The 18,572-nt window shown below is 46.4% G+C and overlaps 1 protein-coding gene and 1 long non-coding RNA gene across 3 annotated transcripts in view; one reads left to right on the top strand and one right to left on the bottom strand.

Annotated features, from left to right (window-relative positions):
• The window catches only part of LOC120986554, a 149,337-nt gene that overhangs the window by 69,064 nt on the left and 61,701 nt on the right, over positions 1-18,572 (top strand). The window contains exon 4 of one of the 2 annotated variants that reach the window (XM_040415194.1): positions 10,170-10,535. In XM_040415194.1, coding sequence (XP_040271128.1) covers positions 10,170-10,535 — 366 coding nt within the window. Of the gene's footprint in view, positions 1-10,169; positions 10,563-18,572 lie in introns of both variants that reach the window. The other variant, XM_040415193.1, reaches the window with a different exon arrangement.
• On the bottom strand, positions 1,415-17,205 carry LOC120986556. Its single transcript, XR_005775698.1, has 4 exons — positions 17,196-17,205; positions 15,794-15,799; positions 1,569-1,585; positions 1,415-1,516 (listed from the first exon to the last, which is right to left on the bottom strand). It is a non-coding gene; the product is annotated as an uncharacterized LOC120986556 (long non-coding RNA).

Below are 18,572 nucleotides of genomic sequence, written 5' to 3'. Positions count from 1 at the left end.
CAATTATGGGGGCGCTGTGGATGTCACTGTTATGGGAGCACTGTGGATGTCTCTGTTATGGGGACACTGTGGATGTTACTGTTATTGGGGCACTATGTATGTCACTGTTATGGGGGCACTGTGGATGTCTCTGTTATGGGGGCACTGTGGATGTTACTGTTATTGGGGCACTATGTATGTCACTGTTATGGGGGCACTGTGGATGTCACTGTTATGGGGACACTGTGGATGTCACAATTATGGGGGCGCTGTGGATGTCACTGTTATGTGGACACTGTGGATGTCTCTGTTATGGGGGCACTGTGGATGTCTCTGTTATGGGGGCACTGTGGATGTCACAATTATGGGGCGCTGTGGATGTCTCTGTTATGGGAGCATTGTGGATGTCACTGTTATGGGGGCACTGTGGATGTTACTGTTATGGGGGCACTGTGGATGTCAGTGTTATGGGGGCACTGTGGATGTTACTGTTATGGGGGCACTGTGGATGTCAGTGTTATGGGGGCACTGTGGATGTTACTGTTATGGGGGCCCTGTGAATGTCGCTGTTATGGGGGCCCTGTGGATGTCACAGTTATGGGGGCCCTGTGAATGTCGCTGTTATGGGGGAACTGTGGATGTTACTGTTATGGGAGCACTGTGGATGTCTCTGTTATGGGGGCACTGTGGATGTCACTGTTATGGGGGCACTGTGGATGTCACAATTATGGGGGCGCTGTGGATGTCACTGTTATGGGAGCACTGTGGATGTCTCTGTTATGGGGACACTGTGGATGTTACTGTTATTGGGGCACTATGTATGTCACTGTTATGGGGGCACTGTGGATGTCTCTGTTATGGGGGCACTGTGGATGTTACTGTTATTGGGGCACTATGTATGTCACTGTTATGGGGGCACTGTGGATGTCACTGTTATGGGGACACTGTGGATGTCACAATTATGGGGGCGCTGTGGATGTCACTGTTATGTGGACACTGTGGATGTCTCTGTTATGGGGGCACTGTGGATGTCTCTGTTATGGGGGCACTGTGGATGTCACAATTATGGGGCGCTGTGGATGTCTCTGTTATGGGAGCATTGTGGATGTCACTGTTATGGGGGCACTGTGGATGTCACTGTTATGGGGGCACTGTGGATGTCACTGTTATGGGGGCACTGTGGATGTTACTGTTATGGGGGCACTGTGGATGTCACAATTATGGGGGCGGTGTGGATGTCACTGTTATGGGAGCACTGTGGATGTCACTGTTATGGGGGCACTTTGGATGTGTAACGCCCCAGAGGTGCATTACCACCTTTACGCCTATCTACTATCTCCTATGGTTGACCTAATGTCATCTATGCACTTATTTCCAGGTCCTGCAAAATGTGTATTCTCATTTCCTTGTTTTGTAGCTGTTTAAGTGTAAAATACCTGGTTTACCAGCAGATGGCGGCATACATGGCAGAGCTAGTTTACCTAGAATGGAACCCCTCTTTCCATTCTAGCTCTCTCTAAGAGAGTGAGGAGTTTAGCTAGTTAGGAGTCAGTCTAGCCGACCACTTTTGAGGGGAGAGTCTAGCTTACCCCCTGCTAGGGGAAGGCTGTGTTAAAGCTAGCCAGAGCACCCTCAGCTCTGCTGGCCATGTATGCCAAATCTTAAAGCCTCTGGAGCCAGGATGAAAGTTTCCTGGCCTAATCTAGAGACAAACTACAACGAAAGAAGTGCAGCATACAGCAGAAAGAAAGGAAAAGGTTCCTATCTAATCCTGTCAGCACAGCAGAGCCAGAGAGCAACAGATGTAGTAGGGTCGAGTGTGTTTGCCTGCCAGACTTAATGCCAAAGCATGCCGGTGACCAATACAAAACTGGAAGATTGCTTCCTGATGAACGTTTATGCAAATAAAGCTGTTGTTCAACGTTGTACTAAGTCTGGAGTCCATTTTTTTTCTCTATCCTTTCCGCCACCTACCCCTTGATTTGCTTCACACGACTGCACCTGGGATTTCAGCATATCCATGTAGGAGCACCGTGACAAGTGCAACACCATTAAGGGACATTTAGGCCACCCTACACCACTCTGGCATTCCTACACTGGGTACCACCATATCACTAGAAGGAACCCTGTGACCTTGTTGCTTCAATGCAACTGGAGTCACGACAAACACATTTCTCAAATTAAAGGGATCCCATGGACGTTGACCCCCCCATGCACTGCAGATGTGGAGGTCACTGTTATGGGGCACTGTGGATGTCACTGTTAGGACAGACCTCTTATGAGCTTTAGCAGCTCCAGCAGCGAGGAGGACGTCAGGAGGACCTTTTTCTAAAGAGCTGCTCTTTGTGGATCTTTATTTAAAAGGAGCAATGACTCCTGGGAGCCACTTCCTGGACTGGACCTGAAGGGTGAGGGCCTGTTGGCAGTGTTTTATTGTTGTGTTTTGCCCCTTGTTTTTAGTCCTCACCCGGAGGGCCATGCTAGTTAGGACTCCCCTCATCTTCATTTATCTCCAAGTTGCAAAAATTTTCTTTTCCCCCCATTTTCAGGTTATTTGGGAGCCCCTTTGCTAAACGGTCCTTATGACCTGTGCTGCTATCCTTATACCCATGTTGATTACAAATAACTTTTACTACCTAATTTGGATTACAAATGACATTATTTCCCGTGGATTACAAATATTACCTCATATGGATTACAAAAGACTCTTTTGCACTTGAAGGACTTTGTTGCACTTAAATTTCCAGTTTGGTGCACCTGATCCGCAAGCACTAAAGAAGAGACTCTAATATGATTTCATTGCCTTATTGCACTAATGTATTGCATTATTTGATTGCATTAAATATTTGCCTTATATTTGCACTACTTATGCACTAACCTTTTACATTTTCAGCAACGTTCAAGTACTGTGCCCATTGTGTGTGTTCTTTCACAGGTACCGCAATGTGACCTAATATGCATTTTTGTATGGACTTTGGACTTTATATTGTTAGCCAGATGGTCAGCATCTTACTTCTTTGCTTAGTATGGACTGCCTCTGAGGACGTTAATACACGTCACAAGCAGATCTAACATCGCCATTGCCAGTGGCGTACCGCCAATATAGGCAGACCACGCCGTTGCTATGGGGCCCACAGCACAGAGGGGCCCGGAGCGCAGGGAAGGCCCCGCCCCCTCCACTTATTTTAGCCAGTACTAGTAGTACACTACACACACTGTGGCGCAGGCGCAGCGGGCCCGCGGCACTTGTCTTTGATCGGCGGCCCCGCCCCCCTCCCCCTGCGCGTCTTATATTAACCTGCCTCACTGCATGAACTTGATTCTCCCGGCCAGGCTGCAGGCGTGTTCTCTTTTCACACTGGCCAATCAGCACAAAGAGGCAGCTGCTGATTGGCCAGTGTTTGCATTCATTCTCTGACCTGACCCTGCACCGAACCCAGCCCCAGACTGAAGGTCTGCCTGCCTGCCCGCCCGCTCCTGACCGAACACGGAGTCCCGGACGGTGGTCACCTTCTATTGATTGGTTGGTTTGTATTTGTGCATGGGAACGGGAAGGGGTAGATTAATGCAGCATTGCCTGCCACTGCCAGGCAGCAAGAGAACTCATAGGGAGGGGGACTCATAGAGGACAGTCCGCTTTCCTCCTACTCTGTCCTGTATTAGCCTTTCCCCCCTGAGTCCTCTATGAGCCCCCCAACCCCTAATGCCCCCCAAAATGCCCAGGGCCAGGGAGGAGAGGAGTAGAAGGAAAGCACACTGTCCTGAGCATTTTGGGGGGCATTAAGGGTTTGGGGGGCTCATAGAGGACAGTCTGCTTTCCTCCTACTCTGTCCTGTATGAGCCCCCCTAATGCCCCCATTACCCCAAAATGCCCAGGGGGAGGAGTAGGAGGAAAGCACACTGTTCTGAGTCTCCCCCCCCCCCCCCCCCGAGTCCTCTATGAGCCTCCCAACCCCTAATGCCCCCATTACTCCAAAATGTCCAGGGTGGGGGACACTGTCCTCTATGAGTCTCCACCCCCCTCCTGATTCCTCTATGAGCCCCCCATCCCCTGATGCCCCCCAAAATGCCCACGGGGGAGAGGAGTAGAAGGAAAGCACACTGTCCTGAGCATTTTAGGGGGCTCATAGTGGACGGTGTGCTCTCCTACTCCTTCCGCCCCCCCGGGCATTAGGGATTCTTTAATGGGGGTGTGGCATGGGAGGAGCCAGGACAAGAGGTGGGACGGGCCAGGGGTGGGTAGTGGGCGGGGTTAGGGGGCCCAATTCAGATGCTTGCTATGGGGCACAGTGATTTCTATGTACGCCCCTGGCCATTGCTAATTATGGACTGCCTCTGAGGACATTAAATACTAATGGTTCTTATGTGACCTTGTTTTAGGTATTGTATTGCTACACAGGGGGAAGCAAGTGGTAAAGTCGAAAGCAGATCTGACATAGTGAAGGATGACCCGCTGCTAATTTGTGTCTGGAGAGATTGGAGTGCGTTGCCTCATTCTCCTAATTGATATATGTTTTCAGGCCTTGTGCTTAGCCAAGGTTATTTATATCCCCAGGTATTGTGCTTAGCCAAGCCTAGGAGGAACATGTGTGGAGCTACCTGGTCAGTCATCAAGGTGACAAAGCGTGAAGCATTACTAGACCTTGGTGCCAGAAAGGAAATAGAGGATGAAGCCACCCTTCTGTTTGCGGGCGTATCATGACATGTAGAGGGATTACAGTACATGACACCCCCACGCTCCATATACGACAATGGCCACTTCGTGGAGTATTAAGCGTTAAGCGCTTAGTGCAGTAGTACTTAAAGAGTACTTATTAGTACTTGTGCGAGAGGGAAAACCGTTGCAATACACCCTACTCAGTCAGGATCCCATGGGTAGCAATCTTTTATGTTAGTCTGTGTATTTGTATTTTCATGTAGCACTTGAATTTTTCATGGTACCCATAGAACATATCTACACCTACGCCTATATACCCTAAGCACAAGCCAATGGCGGCTTGGTTCTTAAGTATGGAGGAATGTGTGCATTCCGTGTCTGTATGTCCGTAAGGCCGTTGTGCAAAATGATAGAACATGTACTAGGGTACTTTCACACTAGTGTTTTTCTTTTCCGGCACTGAGTTCCGTCCTAGGGGCTCTATTCCGGAAAATAACTGATCAGTTTTATCCCCATGCATTCTGAATGGAGAGCAATCCGTTCAGGATGCATCAGGATGTCTTCAGTTCAGTCTTTTTGACTGATCAGGACGGAGAAAATACCGCAGCATGCTACGGTTTTATCTCCGGCCAAAAAAGCTGAACACTTGCCTGAATTCATTTTTTTTCCATAGGAATGTATTAGTGCCGGATTGGGCATTCAAAATACCGCAATTCCGGAACCGTCCTTCTGGTCTGCGCATGCGCAGATCAAAAAGAATGTGAAAAAAATAAATTCCGGATCGGTTTTTCCGGATGACAACGGAAAGACGGATCCGGCATTTCAATGCATTTGCAAGACGGATCAGGATCCTGATCAGTCTTACAAATGCCATCAGTCGGCATATGTTTTGACAGATCCGGCAGGCAGTTCCGGCGACGGAACTGCTTGCTGGATCACTCTGCCGCAAGTGTGAAAGTAGCCTTACAGTGATAACAGAAATATTACAGATGAAGTATGATGGCGGACAGTCACAGCAACATGCACAAACATACATGTGGCAGAATTGGCACATATATGGATATCCTGCACAAGCAAGACACATGCAGCGCACACCAATCACTCATTGATGTGGCACACAAGACACTTGTACGTGGCTCACATGCCACTGATGCATATGTCACATACTGTACATACACCACTGATACATAGAACATATATAGCACACACAAAGGAAACACGCAATGCACACGCCAAGACATTTATGCCTAACCCTATTAAGTGTAGCACACATAAAGGGGTCGTCTCACTTCAGCAAATGGCATTTATCATGTAGAGAAATTTAATACAAAGCACTTACTAATGTATTGTGATTGTCCATATTGCCTCCTTTCCATTACATTATACACAGCACGTATCCGTGGTTATGGCTGCAACGGACGGGGTACTACCAGGGGTCCCTTTAAGATGCTATAAGAGATCCCGTTCATTACGCCATATGATATGCAGGCGGTTGCCAGCGTCTGGGGTATCCTTTACCCTTTAAGAGGTTTTTAAGATATATGTCCCTCTGTTAGAGCAAGTTGTCGTGACGCCAGTTGCATTTCAGCAACGAGGACTTAGAGTCCCTTTTTTGTGTAGTGAGGTTGGTACCAGGTGTAGTAATGTCAGAGTGGTGTAGGGTAGCCCACAATGTCCCTGTAGATGTTATAAGCACATGTCACAGTGCTCCTACCTGGATATCCTTGGATCCCAGACTCTGTTATCCGAAACAGTGCAAAAGAGGTGATTAACTTGAATGACGTAGGAATAATTGAGTCTAGACCTTGTATGTAGTTGAACAGTAACTTTACTTGAATAAACTTGTGTCAGAGACAATCTTCCAGCTTTATCTTGGTCCTCAGCAGACTTTGGCTTAACTTTTGGCAGGCAAACAATCTCAGCTCTGCTACATCTCAACTCTCTCAGCTCTGCTATGCTGGCTGGATTAAATAGGAAGCTTTTCTGCTGTAGGATGCAACTTAGCTTTCTGTAGTCTGATTCGTTCCCTTTATCTTGCTCTGTATCTTGGTCTTTATCTATCTTCATTTAGGGAATGCTTCTTCCTGACTTCTAGCTCTCTTAGCTTGGTTGTAGGCAATGCAAGCCCTGGAGGGGACATGCAACCATTTAGGACTCACAGGCAAGGCATGTCCAGACGGGACAAGGACTGCTTCCTTTCCAGAAGGGGATAAGCAGGACCTCAACTCTGTACACAACCTCTCCCCAGAGGGGAAGGTTAGACTGGCTTACTCTTACTAGACTCCTCCCGTTCTAGAGAGGGCCAAAATGGAAAGAGGGATTCAATTCTAGGTGAACTAGCTCTCCCAGAAATGCTGACATCTGCTGGTGAACCAGGCACATTACATCTTAACACAAAAAGTTGCAATAAAATAGATATGCACAGTGTGACGGTCCTGCAATAAATACACGACATGAGGTTAACCATCGGAGGTAGTAGAGAGGCACAAAGGTGGTAACGGCACCGTGTAATCCAGCAGCGGTGGCCGTGCTTGCACACTATAGGTAAAGGTGTTGGCCTATGAGCATTTCCAGCCTTTCCCTATAATGTGTAAGCACGGCCACCACTGCTGGATTACATGGTGGTCGTAACCACGGATACGTGCTGTGTATAATGTGATGGAAAGGAGGCAATATGGACAATCACAATACATTAGTAAGTGCCTCGTATTAACTGCATGATAAATGCCATTTACTGAAGTGAGACAAACCCTTTAACCCTTTTAAGCATAAATGTCTGGCTTGAAATTTACCAAATCTTAACCTCCTCAGATTGCACATAATCTACATTATAATTAAAAGGGTTGTCCTACCATAATGACCTATCGACTATCTACAGGATCGGTGATAAATATCAGATTGCTGGGGTCTGACTGCTGGAACACCCACTGGTCATGAAAAAAGGGGTCCTGAGACATTCAATTACATTACCACCAATCTATGTACACAAGGGTCTTAAGACCACGTTCCCTTGATCATGGAGGTCCCAGAAGTCAGACCCCCAACAATCAGACACTTATCACCTGTCGTGTCATAGCTGTTTCACCTTTTCACATTCCCTATCCTTAAAGGTTTTCTTTGGGTGTAAAAAAAAAAATATTAAAATTAAAATCTGGCCCAAAATATGTGTCAAACTAAAATAGAAATGCTCGTCCTGTTAAAGGACCTGTGTCCACTTTTCTAGTTATCCTCTATCCACAGGATCGGGGATAACTAAGTAATCCGTGGGGGTCTGAACACTGGAGCCCCCACTGATCCTCCTTCTTGATCGAGTGGCAGGTCGAGTATATAGGCCCTGCCTCTCCATCCATTCTCTATGGGGTCGCTGGAGATGCCGGAGTCCAGCGCTGGCTATTTCCAGTGGTCCCAAAGAGAATAAATGGAGCAGCAGGTCGTATGTTGAAAACCTGCACAACGCCTTTAAATCCTCCACCACTCCACCACCACTATCTCTATACATGGCAGCAGTGATGCCTGTAAGTAAACCATACGTGTCAGTACTGGAGAATGTGACGCACTGGGCAGAATTTTTCGGGCATAAGTCCAACCCCCTTTGGAGGTCACAACCTTTAACAAAGCCCAAGCAAAGGTGCTAGAGGAGCAACGTGAGCAAAGGGCACAAACGGAGGGTCATAACTGAAGCAGAGGCATTAGGGTCGCCTGAGGCAGGGTAATAGTGGGGATCCTGGAGCAGGGGTAACTGGAGAAGAGGCAATATTAGCGGTGCATTTAGAGTGGGGGCATCTTCAGCTGGGGCACTTATGGGGGTGCACCTAAAGCAGAGGCATCCGGGGGACCTAGGGCAGAGTCCCCACAATGCCACTCTGAACTCTGCAGAGAGCAGCACACATACACAGATCTGAGTCTGCTATAAACAAATCCCCTATTTCCCCCTTACAGTCTCCTACAGCTCACTACTGTCACACACCTGAGAAATCAGCCCTTCTCTCCAGCAACCACAGTTTCCTGACAGCAGGGAGGGCAGGCGGATGGCCAGACATGTTCTCTCCTCCTTCACTGCCAGCAGCCCGGGAAGCTTAGAAGATACTGCGGGGCCTCCTGTACAATGTACACCAGTAGGAGGCTGCATCGCTGTGCAATACTGCCACCTAGTGGTTACAATAATTTCTCCTGAGAAACAAAACAAATAATTACTCCGCCTTCTTATCTCCGGGCGCATGAGACTGGGGGACTACCAAGGAATCCCCCGCCTCCCCGGTGGGCCAGTCCGAGCCTGTCTGTGGATGTCACTGCTATGGGGGCACTGTGGATGTCACTGTTATGGGGGCACTGTGGATGTCACTGTTATGGGGGCACTGTGGATGTCACTGTTATGGGAGCACTGTTGATGTCACTGTTATGGGAGCACTGTGGATGTCACTGTTATGGTGGCACTGTCAATGCCACTGTTATGGTGGCACTGTGGATGTCCCAGTTATGGGAGCACTGTGGATGTCACAGTTATGGTGGCACTGTGGATGTCACAGTTATGAGGCACTGTGGATGTCACAGTTATGGGCGAACTGTGGATGTCACTGTTATGGGGACAGTGTGGATGTCACTGTTCTGGGAACACTGTGGATGTCAGTGTTATGGGGGCACTGTGGATGTCAGTGTTATGGGGGCACTGTGGATGTCACTGTTATGGGAGCGCTGTGGATGTCACTGTTTTGGGAGCGCTGTGGAAGACACTGTTATGGAGGCACTGTGGATGTCACTGTTATGTGGGCATTGTGGATGTCACTCTTATGTGGGCACTGTGGATGCCACTATTATTGGGCACTGTTGATGTCACTGTTATGGGGCACTGTAGATGTCAGTGTTATGGGGGCACTGTGGATGTCACTGGTATGGGGGCACTGTGGATGTCAGTGGTATGGGGGCACTGTGGATGTCACTGGTTTGGGGGCACAGTGGATGTCAGTGGTATGGGGGGCACTGTGGATGTCAGTGGTATGGGGGGGCACTGTGGATGTCACTGTTATGGGGACACTGTGGATGTCACTGTTATGGGGGCACTGTGGATGTCACTGTTATGGGGCACTGTGGATGTCACTGTTATGGGGGCACTGTGGATGTCACTTTTTAGGGGGGCACTGTGGATGTCACTGTTTAGGGGGGCACTCATGCAAATGACCGTGATCGGCCCAGGAATCCATGTCCCGATCCATGTGTCATCCACAATTCACAGGCGTCCTGGGCTTCCCTGACCGACATTGACTGTATAACAGTAATGTATGATACAACCGGTCTGTATCTGACTGCGGAGCAGTAGTGTACTCACCCTCCGATCAGATAGAGACCGTCTGTATCATACATTTCTGTCATACAGCCTTGGAACCTTGGAGATGAGTCCTGCACACGGGTACACAAAGTTTTCTTTAATAAAAAAGTTACAAAAATGTAAAAGAAAAAACATTATTTCTCTTCTACAGACTTATCTTTATTAATGAAACAGATTACATGGGACTTTCCCTTTAATGTCTCTTTTTAGATAATCCCTTGAATCCAGTGTTTGAAGTTGTGCAACCAGAGAAAACTTCATCTGACGTGGACGATTCTGCTAACATCAGCTGCTCGTACAAATTCCAATCAGATACTAACCTTCTGTGGACTGGGGTCTTCTGGAGAGTGGGCAGCCCAAAGGGTGCTTACGCCTATCACCCGTTCCCAGCCATGGTTCACTCCACCTACAGAGGAAGGACAGAGCTGAGAGGACTGGCCGATCTCCGTATAAAGGGGGTTAAGGATACTGATAATACAACTTATTACTGCTTTGTGATGCTCAAGTTCTGTGTCGGAAATAACAAATCCAGCTCCACCATACATTACGGAAGAGGGACCAAACTAGACATAACACGTAAGTCCAAGGAGGATTCCCAATCAGGTTGGTTTACGTTGTCTGTCGCTTGGTTATGGTTGGCAATAAATGATGACTTTTTTTTGATATGCCATAAATTACCACGGTAAGAAAATTCTGTGACCTGACTGCCGTGGCCAGTTTTGATCGTTTCTGGGAACTATACATTTTTTTCTTTTTCCATCATCCAAGCCGTATGAGTTTTTGTTCTCGGGATGAGTTCTGTTTTTCAGTGGTATCATTTTGTGGTACCCATGTGTTTCCTCCTTACTGCTCCCCAGATTTATGGTGTGAAACATGATTTCATGATACTCTGTCAGGAGATGTTTATTCTGTAGGTGTCTCCGCACGCCCACCAGGTTTTGTGACGTGCAGAGATGAACAAAGTATTGAAAAAATCGCTTCACCGGAATTTACAAAAAATTTGCTTTGTGACGAATTTCTTCGTCATGAAGTGCATTTCTTTGTAAGTACTGGGTGCAATGACAGGGAGCGGCGATTGTGCCACCCCCGTCATTGTACCCCTCAGATGCCACGTTCCTAGCTGATCCTGGCATCTGACATTGATATTACAGTGTAAAATGAATTAAATCATACTTACCCCATCCATTTGATTGCAAAGAGCCAGCCGTCATCATGATTGAAGATCTCACACTATTGCGCGGTGTCGTATGACGTCACCACGCCGGTCGACGTGACATCGCATGCATTTTGTGCAACAAGATCTTCAATCAAGATGGCGGTGCTGGTAAGTTTATTATTTTACTGCCATTCAGGGAAAATGGATTCGCTACCACGAAGCGTGAGGAAATTCAAATTTTCACTGAAATTCGGAGAGAAGTCCGATTTGCTCAACACTAATTATGACCACATTAAATGTCCGTTATGAGAATTTTGAGTCCTTTAAAAAAATTGGAGGACAGGTGGCCACATCTGTACATGTGATATATAGTGCTCATTCACATGACCGTAAGGACTGCAAACAGCGTGTTGGCAATATATGGGCACGGGCTGCGTGTACTCCGAACTTTTGCGAAGCGAAGGCACGGATCGTAAGCCCACGGAAACACTCAAAATAGATTCCGTGGGCTTCCGATCCGTGCCTCCGCACCGCAAAAGACAGAACATCTCTTATCCTTGCCCGTATCTTGCGGTTCGCAGACCTATTTAAGTCAATGGGTCCGCACATCAACACAATATTCACACGGCCGGTGCCCATGAACGGGCGCGTTGACCATATGGTCGTGTGAAGGAGCCCTTATTGAAGAAATATTATTACTTTTTTCAGGAGGAATAGAAAAATAAATACAATTCAGCATTTATTGGATTTTTTTTCCATTTTTTGGGTTCTATGTTTATGGTGTTTATTATGCTGTGTAAATTAGGGATGAGGATCGATTAGTCTCCTTAGCAAGAGCTCTTCACTAGTGAGGGGCTGTCCTCCAGGTGAATAAACCCCCAGCTCCACGTCGATTGACAATCTAAGCCCTACATTGCTGGTCCGAGCAGTGGTGCAGGTGCAGAAGCTCAAATTAGGCTTCAAATTAGACAGTGACTGTGTATGTGTCTCTACACTTCTGGGTAGTGGCGCATGAACAGTAGCTGCACCCAAAGCCGAATTTGAGCTTCTGCCCAGCTACTCGGAGCAGCAACACAGGGATCGGATTGTGAGGGCCAGGCAAGATGACTGGCCATGTCAATCAACAGGCACGTGGCTTTTGTCATTAAAGGGGTATCCCACAATTTTGTTTTCTAAACCAGCACCAGGGTCTACATATTTTTGTAATCGCATGAAAATAAAAATTTAGTATAGCCAATGAGTTATTCCATAAACTTTATCTGCATAGCACCACCTGCTGTTTGTTCTTTTCCTCATCTCCCTGTCCACCTTGCTGAGGTGGTAACGCATGCTCAGTTCCATCCTTTGACTTGCACCAGCCATATCTTCTGTGACAGTTATAGGTCACCCCTCTTGAGAAAGGACATATCTCCTGAGTTGTAGCAGAAAGGATGTGCCCTTGGCACACACCCTAAGTGACCAGCCTGGAGGAAATATATGATAGCAACTAGAGCAATGACTGAGGAGATCTCTGGATCCATGCGAGGTATAGGGCTGGTTCTAGCTTTGTTAGAAAGAGATTTATATGAACAGTCATGGCCCAAAGTTTTGAGAATGACACAAATATTAGTTTTCACAAAGTTTGCTGCTAAACTGCTTTTAGATCTTTGTTTCAGTTGTTTCTGTGATGTAGTGAAATATAATTACACACACTTCATACGTTTCAAAGGCATTTATTGACAATTACATGACATTTATGCAAAGAGTCAGTATTTGCAGTGTTGGCCCTTCTTTTTCAGGACCTCTGCAATTCGACTGGGCATGCTCTCAATCAACTTCTGGGCCAATTCCTGACTGATAGCAATCCATTCTTTCATAATCACTTCTTGGAGTTTGTCAGAATTAGTGGGTTTTTGTTTGTCCACCCGCCTCTTGAGGATTGACCACAAGTTCTCAATGGGATTAAGATATGGGGAGTTTCCAGGCCATGGACCCAAAATGTCAATGTTTTGGTCCCCGAGCCAGTTAGTTATCACTTTTGCCTTTCCAGGTATGCACTTTGGGAAAGGATATTCCTGTTTTTGCTATTGATTCCGCTCCACTTTCTCAGAAATCATTAAAGGGCATAGTTCACAATATCCGTTTAATTGTGATGCTCATGTTGAGGATGTGTCATGTTTCGTCCTTAGCGGTTTGCCTACTCCTCTAGTGTTGGGGCTACCCTGGCTCACTAAGCATAACCCCACCATTGATTGGCAAGCGAGGCAAATAAATGGTTGGAGTGACTTTTGCAGAGAGAATTGCCTCATGACATCTGTTTCTGAGGTTCCTACTAAGACTGTACCACCTTTCCTCTCTGAATTTTCGGATGTCTTCTCTGAGAGTGGAGTTCAGGATTTGCCTCCGCACAGGGAGTACGATTGCCCTATTAATCTCATCCCAGGCGCCAAGCTGCCTAAATCTCGTTTATACAATCTTTCCCAACCTGAGAGGGTCGCTATGCGTGCTTATATCTCTGAGAGTCTGAGAAAAGTACACATACGACCCTCGAAGTCACCTGTTGCCGCTGGTTTTTTCTTTGTTAAGAAAAAAGATGGTTCTTTAAGACCTTGTCTGGATTTCAGGGAGCTGAACAGTATCACTATTCGTGACCCTTATCCGCTTTCTCTGATTCCGGACCTGTTTAACCAGGTTGTTGGGGCTAAAGTCTTTTCCAAATTAGACCTAAGAGGGGCATACAATCTGGTCAGGGTCAGAGAAGGAGACGAATGGAAGACGGCTTTCAATACCCCTGAGGGCCATTTTGAGAATTTGGTTATGCCTTTTGGTTTGATGAATGCCCCAGCCGTTTTTCAGCATTTCGTGAACAGCATTTTTTATCATTTAATGGGAAAATTTGTATTAGTGTATTTGGATGACATTTTGATTTTTTCTCCTGATTTCAAGACTCATAAGGAACACTTACGTCAGGTCTTGCTCATCCTGCGGGAGAATAAATTATACGCGAAACTGGAAAAATGTGTGTTTGCGGTTCCAGAAATTCAATTTCTGGGGTTTCTTCTCTCCGCTTCTGGTTTTCGCATGGACCCCGAGAAGGTCCGCGCTGTGCTTGAGTGGGAGCTTCCTGAGAATCAGAAGGCGCTGATGCGTTTTTTGGGCTTTGCCAATTATTACAGGAAATTTATTTTGAATTATTCCTCTGTTGTTAAACCACTCACTGATATGACCAGAAAGGGGGTAGATTTTTCTTCCTGGTCGGTAGAGGCGCGTAAGGCCTTTTCTAATATCAAGGAGAGTTTTGCTTCCGCTCCCATCCTGGTACAACCTGATATTTCTTTACCCTTCATAGTTGAGGTTGATGCTTCTGAGGTGGGTGTGGGTGCGGTCTTGTCTCAGGGTTCCTCTCCTGCCAAATGGCGACCGTGTGCCTTTTTCTCGAAGAAACTCTCCTCCGCAGAGAGAAATTACGATGTGGGAGATAGGGAGTTGTTGGCCATCAAGTTAGCTTTTGAGGAATGGCGCCATTGGCTAGAGGGAGCCAGACACCCTATTACCGTGTTTACTGACCATAAGAATCTGGCCTACTTGGAGTCAGCCAAGCGTCTAAACCCGAGACAGGCCAGATGGTCTTTGTTCTTTTCAAGGTTTAATTTTGTTGTCACGTTCCGCCCTGGGGTTAAGAATGTGAAGGCAGATGCCCTGTCACGTTGTTTTCCGGGAGGTGGGAATTTCGAAGACCCGGGTCCCATTTTGGCTGAAGGTGTGGTGGTCTCTGCTCTTTTTCCTGAATTGGAGGCAGAGGTGCAGGCAGCCCAGTCGGAGGCTCCTGATCTTTGTCCTCCTGGGAGGTTGTTTGTGCCTCTCACTTTAAGACACAAGATTTTTAAGGAACACCACGATACGGTCCTTGCTGGGCACCCGGGGGCAAGAGCCACACTGGATCTCATCGCTCGGAGATTCTGGTGGCCTGCGCTTCGTAAGTCGGTTGAGGGTTTTGTGGCAGCCTGCGAGACTTGCGCTCGTGCCAAAGTCCTTCATTCACGGCCATCAGGTCCTCTCCTTCCCTTACCCATTCCTTCCCGTCCTTGGACACATCTGTCCATGGACTTCATAACGGACCTGCCTCGTTCCTCGGGGAAGACTGTGATTCTGGTGGTGGTGGACCGTTTTAGCAAAATGGTGCATTTCATTCCTTTTCCTGGTTTGCCCAATGCTAAGACGCTGGCGCAGGCATTTATTGATCACATTGTCAAATTGCATGGTATCCCTTCAGACATAGTCTCTGATAGGGGCACGCAGTTTGTTTCCAGATTCTGGAAGGCTTTCTGTTCTCGCTTGGGGATTCAATTGTGATTCTCTTCTGATTTCCACCCGCAGTCGAATGGCCAGATGGAGCGCGTCAATCAGAATCTGGAAACATATCTGTGCTGTTTTGTGGCGGAGAATCAGGAGGATTGGTGTTCGTTTTTGTCCCTTGCTGAGTTTGCTTTAAATAACCGTCGTCAGGAGTCCTCTGATAAGTCACCATTTTTTGGTGCATATGGGTTTCATCCGCTGTTTGGGACTTTCTCGGGAGAGGGGTCTTCTGGTTTACCTGATGAGGACAGATTCTCCTCGTCTTTGTCATCTATTTGGCAAAAGATTCAGGATAATCTAAAGAGCATGAGTGAGAGATATAAGCATGTGGCGGATAAGAGACGTGTGCCTGGTCCGGACCTGAATGTTGGTGATCTGGTGTGGTTGTCTACCAAGAATATCAAATTGAAGGTTCCCTCCTGGAAGTTGGGTCCTAGGTTTATTGGGCCTTACAAGATCCTGTCTGTCATCAATCCTGTTGCCTACCGTCTTGATCTTCCTCAGACTTGGAAGATCCATAATGTTTTTCATAAGTCCTTATTGAAACCTTATGTTCAACCTATTGTACCCTCGCCTTTGCCTCCTCCTCCGATTATGGTTGATGGAAATCTTGAATTTCAGGTCTCTAGGATTGTGGACTCTCGTCTTGTCCGCGGTTCCCTCCAGTACCTCGTTCATTGGGAGGGTTATGGTCCTGAGGAGAGGATGTGGGTCCCAGTGACGGACATTAAGGAAACTCATCTCATCAGGGCTTTCCATAGGTCCCATCCTGAGAAGGTGGGCTCTGAGTGTCTGGAGTCCACTCGTAGAGGGAGGGGTACTGTCACAACCAGACAGCTGAGAAGCTCTGACAGGAGCCGTCCAGAACCTCCTCCTTGAGTTTCTTTGTTTTGGTTTTCAGTTCCTCATCTCGTTAGCCTATCTCAGCTGTCATGCAGTTGGACTGATTGCTTTCCTTTAAGTTCCTTCCCATAATGCATTAGGTTGCGGCTTATACAACTTCCTGGAATGTGTGTGCATGCTGTTCCTAGTTCCCAGTTCCCAGTCGTCTGCAAGATAAGTGCTGTTTATGTATTTGTGATTTTCTGTTTTCTGGATATAGGTGACCCTGACTCCCTCCGTGTCTGTGTAGGGAGCCGCTGGTCGTGTCCCCTCACTATTGTAGGGTCTTCAGGTGTAAGGTAGTCGAGGTACGTGGATATGCGCCCATCCACCTTTGGGGTGTTCGCATAGGCTGAGCAGTAAGGGAGAGTGGCAGGTCTCATGCAGGGGTCTCCCTTTTGTTCCTTAGTTGTGGATCCAGTGAGTCATAGATTATATTGTATTGTCTTGTTTCCCTGTACACCATCCGTGACATCTTCATAACATTCTGGAGTACAGTATATGCAAATTGCTAGTATAAAAACTTAAGCAGCAACTTTTCCAATTTCCAATATTTATGTAATTCTCAAAACTTTTGTCCACGACTGTACTATATGATGTCTGAATTTAGTTTTTTATACTAATCATGAAATAACAGCTTTACATGCCAAAAACAGTGATATTATTATCTAATGGCCCCATACTACCCAACATTTTTTCTTAAATGTCTTAGAATCAATCAGAATCCTGATTTAAAATGCCTTAAGGGACCCAAGTCCTAGATTACTTGAAAGATATAGGTTTAACCCCACCCGCCGTACATGTTGGGAAAGTGCAGGAGCTGTGCCCGCTCGATCATCAGTAGGGATTTGGCTGTTCCTGACAGCAGAGCCCCTGCTGTATATGTCGGCATCGGTGAATACACCAATGCCAGCGCATTAACCCTTTGTATGCAGCGGTCAACACTGACCATGACATACACAGAGTTTGCGGAGGGAGGGGGCTCCCTCTCCATCCTCATCAGTTCCTGGCGCTGCGGTGACGGGGACACTATGGTTGTGAAGGCATTGGGGCTGCCTCCAATGGAAGCCTGTGAGTCTCACAGGCAGGCAGACAGGCTGCAAACAGACATGTGATACAATCTTGGGCCGCAGATCCCTTGATAAAGGCTGTTACCGACCGAAACGTTGGTGACTTTAAGGCCTGTTAAGATTTCTGTAAAAATCTAGATACCAAATAATATACAAAATGATACCAATATAAGTACCGATTAAAAAGCATTGAAAAAGTATTTTGGTGTGCCATAGATTTACATATACACTAAAAAATACAATGACATTCACAAAATGATGCCAACATAAAGTAGACATATGGGGGACATTAATTAATAACTATTTTGTGAGTTATCACTATCCGGCTTAAAAGAGGAGAAATTAAAATTTAGAAAATATCTTTTTTTTTTTTTTCCCATAAATTTGGGAATTTTTCATAAATAAAGGTAAAACATCAACTCAAATTTACCTTTACCATAAAGTAAAATGTGTCACAAAAAAGTCTTAGAATTGTTTGGATAAGTAAAAGCATTCCAAATGTATTACCACATAAAGTGACAGTACAGGATAAATAATGTAATGTATGTACACAGTGACTCCACCAGCAGAATAGTGAGTGCAGCTCTGGAGTATAATACAGGATGTAACTCAGGATCAGTACAGGATAAGTAATGTATGTACACAGTGACTCCACCAGCAGAATAGTGAGTGCAGCTCTGGAGTATAATACAGGATGTAACTCAGGATCAGTACAGGATAAATAATGTAATATATGTACACAGTGACTCCACCAGCAGAATAGTGAGTGCAGCTCTGGAGTATAATACAGGATGTAACTCAGGATCAGTACAGGATAAGTAATGTATGTACACAGTGACTCCACCAGCAGAATAGTGAGTGCAGCTCTGGAGTATAATACAGGATGTAACTCAGGATCAGTACAGGATAAATAATGTAATATATGTACACAGTGACTCCACCAGCAGAATAGTGAGTGCAGCTCTGGAGTATAATACAGGATGTAACTCAGGATCAGAACAGGATAAGTAATGTAACATATGTACACAGTGACTGCACCAGCAGAATAGTGAGTGCAGCTCTGGAGTATAATACAGGATGTCACTCAGGATCAGTACAGGATAAGTAATGTAATGTATGTACACAGTGACTGCACCAGCAGAATAGTGAGTGCAGCTCTGGAGTATAATA

This window comes from Bufo bufo, chromosome 1 (genome assembly GCF_905171765.1).
Source record: "Bufo bufo chromosome 1, aBufBuf1.1, whole genome shotgun sequence".
Lineage (NCBI taxonomy): Eukaryota > Metazoa > Chordata > Amphibia > Anura > Bufonidae > Bufo > Bufo bufo.
This window is presented reverse-complemented; position numbering and strand designations above follow the sequence as displayed.